The sequence below is a fragment of the Limulus polyphemus genome, unplaced genomic scaffold (genome assembly GCF_000517525.1).
Source record: "Limulus polyphemus unplaced genomic scaffold, Limulus_polyphemus-2.1.2 Scaffold11953, whole genome shotgun sequence".
Lineage (NCBI taxonomy): Eukaryota > Metazoa > Arthropoda > Merostomata > Xiphosura > Limulidae > Limulus > Limulus polyphemus.
Window position 1 is genome coordinate 6,452 of NW_013677563.1, and position 6,260 is coordinate 12,711.

At 34.9% G+C, this 6,260-nt stretch overlaps 1 protein-coding gene across 1 annotated transcript in view; it reads right to left on the reverse strand.

Annotated features, from left to right (window-relative positions):
* Positions 1–5,705, reverse strand: part of LOC106476882 (aromatic-L-amino-acid decarboxylase-like) — a gene marked incomplete at its 3' end in the record, with an annotated part of 10,804 nt that extends 5,099 nt beyond the window's left edge. The window contains exons 1-4 of the mRNA XM_013937500.1: positions 5,592–5,705; positions 5,354–5,473; positions 4,198–4,329; positions 1,479–1,545 (exon numbers count right to left, since the gene is read on the reverse strand). Coding sequence (XP_013792954.1) covers positions 1,479–1,545; positions 4,198–4,329; positions 5,354–5,473; positions 5,592–5,705 — 433 coding nt within the window. The remainder of the gene's footprint in view (positions 1–1,478; positions 1,546–4,197; positions 4,330–5,353; positions 5,474–5,591) is intronic.
* Positions 5,706–6,260: the final 555 nt, after the last annotated feature.

Genomic DNA, 6,260 nt, shown 5'->3' on the forward strand with positions numbered 1-6,260 from the left:
CGCCGGTCTTATATACTATAAAAGCGCGAGTCTAGCAAGCGCTCGAGCCTTCAGGAACGTTCTAGATACTTATTACGTATTACCAGCTTCAGGTGAATTCCGCTGTCGTAACAGTATATATAGTTACCAAATTTTCTTTTTTTTTTTTTTCTAGGGTTCTAGTTCAGAATCTGGTAAATCCGGATTAGGTCGCGTGCTAATGCAACCCTAGGCGTTACTCACCATAGCACGAGCCGGTCAAGGCGGTTAGCTGGTGTTTTATAATCCTGAAGTGACATTATTTTACGAATTTCACACGCAGCAGAGAAACTCCTGGATTCCCGTGATCCAGATTTGTAACTGGTGAACTAAAGGAAAAAATATGTGCTGTCAGAGCAATTTTATAAATTTTCCCCTCAGATTCGTGTCCATCTTGAAATACTTAAGACTTGGTGTGAAGTCTATTTCTTGTTCAGAGTTTGTTGTCTAAACAATAACCGTGTAGTTGTGGTTTTTAACCTTTAAATCAAAAAGTGACATAGATACCATTATATTTTCAGTTACATACATGTTTTCTCGTTTGTTTAATATCAGTAATTTCTACCACTGTACATGATCAGCGTATCCATTTCAATTAATAAAACTGTTTGTTTTCTTCACGTCAAGTTCCGTGCCTTTCATTCGGCAAGTGACAAATCATTAAATTTACACACACAGTCTTCAAACCTCTTTTGTTATATTTACCGTCCATAAACCTGGAATCCCAATGTGGTAACTAGGACAGATATTATTTTTCATGCTGGTAGAGCGACGTTTCAGTTTTACTTTAGGATACAGTGAGAGGAACATTTCTACCGAATTTGTAGGAATTTAGCAAACGAATCAATAAAAACCAATTCAGACTTTTACAATATCATACATTGACAAATACTTTTAATTGTCCTTTGAAACGACAGATTATTATATCACAATTTCTATTCAAGTTTGACTGACATGTGTACTTACGTTAGTTAGGCTTAACAATTTTTGTTGAATTACGAGCCTAATGTTAGAAAGTTTTCATAACTTGAACTTTAGTTGTATTATTAACTTTGCGAGGGACTTACATTGTGATAATGTTGTTGTTCTTTTACTTTTTTTTTTTTGGTATTTGAGTTAGTTTTTAGTGTCAATTGTAACCATTTAGGCCTAACGTTAGTGTTTGGTTACAATCGTTTGTGTATTTTCCGTTTCATAGCCAGAGTAAAAGTCAACATTATTCTATTTGAATAAATTAAGGTGGAGAGAAAAAAAATAAATAAAAATCACACCTGATTTGACATTTGTATTCTTGTTCAATAAACTGTTAAGTTTTATTTGTTTAATTAAGTCTGTCGACTCCCAAGTTTTACAACTTGTAGTGTAGTTAGTGTCTGCTACTATAGATAGCTACTTCATTGGTAAAAGCATACAACTAGCTAAAGTTAATAAACGTATGTAAAAAGTAGTTAGTATCTTACACAGTTCTCCTAGTTCCTTTATATTGTCAAAAGCACATAAACTGGTTGTTCCTAGAGTCCCGACAACCTGAAGAGTGAGAATGATAACATTAATAAAATAAACATGTCCTCTTGACTTAAAAACTACACACGTCACCAAGCTACAAGAGATTGATGGGTGTAGACGTGATCGAAAACAAAAATGACACGACTTTACATCCTGGGAGAAATGTTATACTAGGTTACGTTTTTAGAGAAATGTACTGGTCATTCCTCCCAATGATATATTTTTAGGATTATGACCGAAAATACCGTCGACAACGATGGTACGTAATTGAAGAAACAATTAATTTCTAATGTTTATAAATGAAAACACAAGACAATTATGGTTAATTATCCATACTGATTCCCAAGGTTGATTCTCAGTTTCTCTCTTAGTACATAGCAGGGTCCCCTCAATCGTACTGTTTCAAGAGTAAATAAAACCAAAATTAAGAGCAATAAATTATTTATATTTCTCGCTTTTAAAGTTTGTATATCATGCTGTGTTGTAGCACATTTTACTGACAGTACATATTTCAACGTTAAGGACAAAAGATAAACTGGCATAGAATGACCATGCACGATTTATTAATGACAAAATAGCAACAAGTGGAAAGGGGAATTACGTCATTCTGCGGGTTCGACTCCCCGTTCCATCAAATACGCTCGCCCCTTTTCGGCCGTGGGGGCGTTATAATGTGACAGTCAATCCACTATTCGTTGGTAAAATGGTCCAAGAGTTGGCGGTGGATGGTGATTACTATCTACCTTCTCTCTAGTTTTTCACTGCTATAGTAGTGACGGATAGCGCAGATAGCCCTCGTGAATCTTTGCGCGAAATTCAAACCAAACCACTCTGCGCATATACTGTCATAAGTTAATAAGGCGTACCCAAATCTGTCATATAGCAGATTTTATAGCTCTAATACCTAAGGAAATTTGTAGCTTTAATTTTCAATGCTACGAACAAGGAGTTAGGCGCATAATTTCACAACTTAGAAAATGGGAGGCGGGCAACATTCTAGCTACCAAAAAAACATGCTTTAATCTGACGGTCGGGCAACATTCCAACTACAAAAAAACATGCTTTAAGTTGACGATCGGGCAACATTCCAACTACCAAAAACATGCTTTAAGTTGACGATCGGGCAACATTCCAACTACCAAAAAACATGCTTTAAGTTGACGATCGGGCAACATTCCAACGTTGGAATGTTGCCCGATCGTCAACATAAAGCATGTTTTTTGGTAGTTGGAATGTTGCCCGATCGTCAACATAAAGCATGTTTTTTGGTAGTTGGAATGTTGCCCGATCGTCAACTTAAAGCATGTTTTTTGGTAAGTAATGGGTGTTCTTACACCTTGTGGTTATTTAAGGTATTCATATTACCTTTTATTTTTTTTATTATCTAAATAGGCTCATTCTTCCGTGGAGAGATCTGGACTGCTTTGTGGAGTTGTGTGTCGCCCTATTCCAACAGACGAAAGTTTCAGCCTTCGAAGCGATATTCTCCAGGCAACAATTGACGAAGATCGTTCAAAAGGAAACATCCCGTTTTTAGTTAGTCCTCTTTCTCTATTAATGTCTTTTATTGCCGTAAAACTGGTTTGCTAATACCGTCAACATAAAGCATGTTTTTTGGTACCCCCCGTGTTTTATTGATGATTATATTATCAAAACTCGTTACCCCCCGTGTTTTATTGATGATTATATTATCAAAACTCGTTACCCCCCCGTGTTTTATTGATGATTATATTATCAAAACTCTTTATCCCCCACCCCCGTGTTTCTTTTTCGAATTGAAATTATTCTTTATCAATGTCATAAAAAAAAAAATTTAAATTTATCTAAATATAAGATAGATATTTTTTTTAACAATTTTAAAAATAAAATTAAGGAAATTCAAAAACAGTTTTATTATTACACCCATTGATAAAGCCGGTTGTAATTTTCGTGTTATGTGTAAAAAAATTATATGCACAAATTTTTACTCTTGACTGAGTGTAATAACGAGGGTTCTTACACCAGTGGACCTGAGTGTTACTTTATAATATCTGGTTTCTTTATGGTGTTAGACTCCGAGGGTATCCTTTCCTTTATACTCTTCGTAACTACTTTTATCTAATTCTCTTTGAAGAAAATGAAAACACCTAATTATTTACAATTCATTAATTTGTATATATATATAGTTTATAAAAGCGTTCAGGAAGAAATATCATTAGAACCTATAGTCAGTTTTCAATATTCTCTTTAATTATAAAAACTTATTCAGGAATTAAACTAATAATTTAACACGTAATTGTATGAACAGTGAATGTTTTGACTCTTATCATAATCATGTTATTATAGATAATTTAGATGTTATAAAATATAAAGAAAAAGTTGATTTTAGAAAAAGGAACTAAATATAGAATGGGGGAAAAAAATAGGTGAAATTTTAAAAAAGATTTCTAGAAAAAATTGATTATATTATCAAAACTCGTTATTTATAATATCTGGTTTAATGATACTGGAGAAACTGGTGTATTACACGTCAACCGAGGTATGCTAGTATAGCATACCTCGGTTGACGTGTAATACACCAGTTTCTCCAGTATCATTAAACCAGATATTATAAAGTATAGCATACCTCGGTTGACGTGTAATACACCAGTTTCTCCAGTATCATTAAACCAGATATTATAAAGCATAACATACCTCGGTCGACGTGTAATACACCAGTTTCTCCAGTATCGTGCCCCGGCTCCAGTCGGTAGTAGCTTGGATGGCGGTTATGGCTTTATTTCGGGCAGAAAGTAATGCGACCAATGTGCTTTCACTAGCGCCACTCTATAAAGTAATGTCAGAAAAACATATTAAAGGGTTAAAAATGGAAGGTACTTGAGTAAATAAATACATCACCCAAACAAGCAACGATTTAAGACCACAACTTAAAAACTTTATTCTGAGATCATCAACGATCTCAAAACAAACAACGTTTTCTCCAGATGACGTGATTGCGCATGCCTGTTTTGAGATTGTTAACGAATAAAGTTTTTAAATTTTATATCTTAAAAACGTTGCTAGTTTCAGGGTTAGTAACAAATACGTAGGTTAGGAAACAGGACTGTAGAAGTGGGCAACAAATACGTAGGTTAGGAAACAGGACTGTAGAAGTGGGCAACAAATACGTAGGTTAGAAAACAGGACTGTAGAAGTGGGCAACAAATACATAGGTTAGAAAACAAGACTGTAGAACTTAGTAACCAGTTTAATTATGTACTCGAACAGTATTCAAGACACCCGTCCCATACAAGTCCAATAATATCTCTTGTTAATATAAAACTACTAATTAAAATATTCACTTATTTTGTTTTCCATGGTATTTAGTTATGCCATCGAACGTATCTGACTTTGGAGTTTTTGTGTTCATACTTATAAGTGCAAGGTAATATGACAAGTATAATTCATTACTAAAGGCCAGATGTGTTGTTGATTCAGCAAATTTCCAGTTATAGAAACGTTTATGTGTTGCAAGCTATATCATTTTCGTCTATTTCAGTTTCATTATAACAAAATGGCTGCTGTTTCTTAGGTTGATTTTGTTTGTTTGTTGTCTCGGATATTAGCGCTAGGCTATACAGAAGCTAATCGCGTTAGCCAATCCTAATTTGGAACTGATAAATTAATGGAAAAGAATCTTGTTAAAATTACCCATTGTCACCTCTAGCTACTCTTATCGAATAGTAGATCTGACAGTCACTTTTAAGCGCACGATGTCTCCAAAATGTCGAGCACGATTTCGCAACGTACACCATGGAATGTCCGATTCTCCATCCAGAACAAACGTACTGTTAATTCTACATTTACTTACCTGTATCACACCTCCTCCCTTCCCGTTAGACGAAAACAAAAACTCATCAGGCAAGTCGATCATCTTTCCCAACCAGTCCAACATGGTCATCTCCAAATCAGTTGAGGCTGGACAAGAAGACTGCATGTAGGCAGAGATTAGAGTCGTGTATCAATTCATGCGATTTAAAATTTTAAATCATAAATTAAAAGTCTTACATTTCGCAAGAAATGTTGAAAGTATATCGCAGTACACTTACCCAAGAAAAGCCAATACATCCAAATATTCCACTTAACATTTCCCCACAAATGGAGGGAAAGGAATTTCCTGTGGGACAATAGGAATGGAATCGTGGAGAGCTCCAGTGGACCATCTGTAAAGCAGTTTAGGCTAGCGTTAATATTTTAAGTTAATGGTGCTAGAATAATGGTATGCTTAACTCACAAATAAATGTGCTTATAGAATTTCTAGATAATTACATCATCATCATTAGTTCCCTCCAGTAAGAATCTAAATCAAACTATTAAATAGGTTAGGTTACAACATTTTTGGATTATAAAGTTATTTGAACAATCCTAGAACACAAAACAGTACACCAAACATCCAATTCGCCCAAGCCTTTCTGTAGGCTTTCTTCAACAAAACAGTACACTAAACATCCAATTCGCCAAGCCTTTCTGTGGCTTTCTTCAACAAAACAGTACACTAAACATCCAATTCGCCAAGCCTTTCTGTGGCTTTCTTCAACAAAACAGTACACTAAACATCCAATTCGCCAAGCCTTTCTGTGGCTTTCTTCAACAAAACAGTACACTAAACATCTAATTCGCCAAGTCTTTCTGTAGCTTTCTTCTACAAAACAATACACTAAACATCCAATTCGCCAAGCCTTTCTGTGGCTTTCTTCAACAAAACAGTACACTAAACA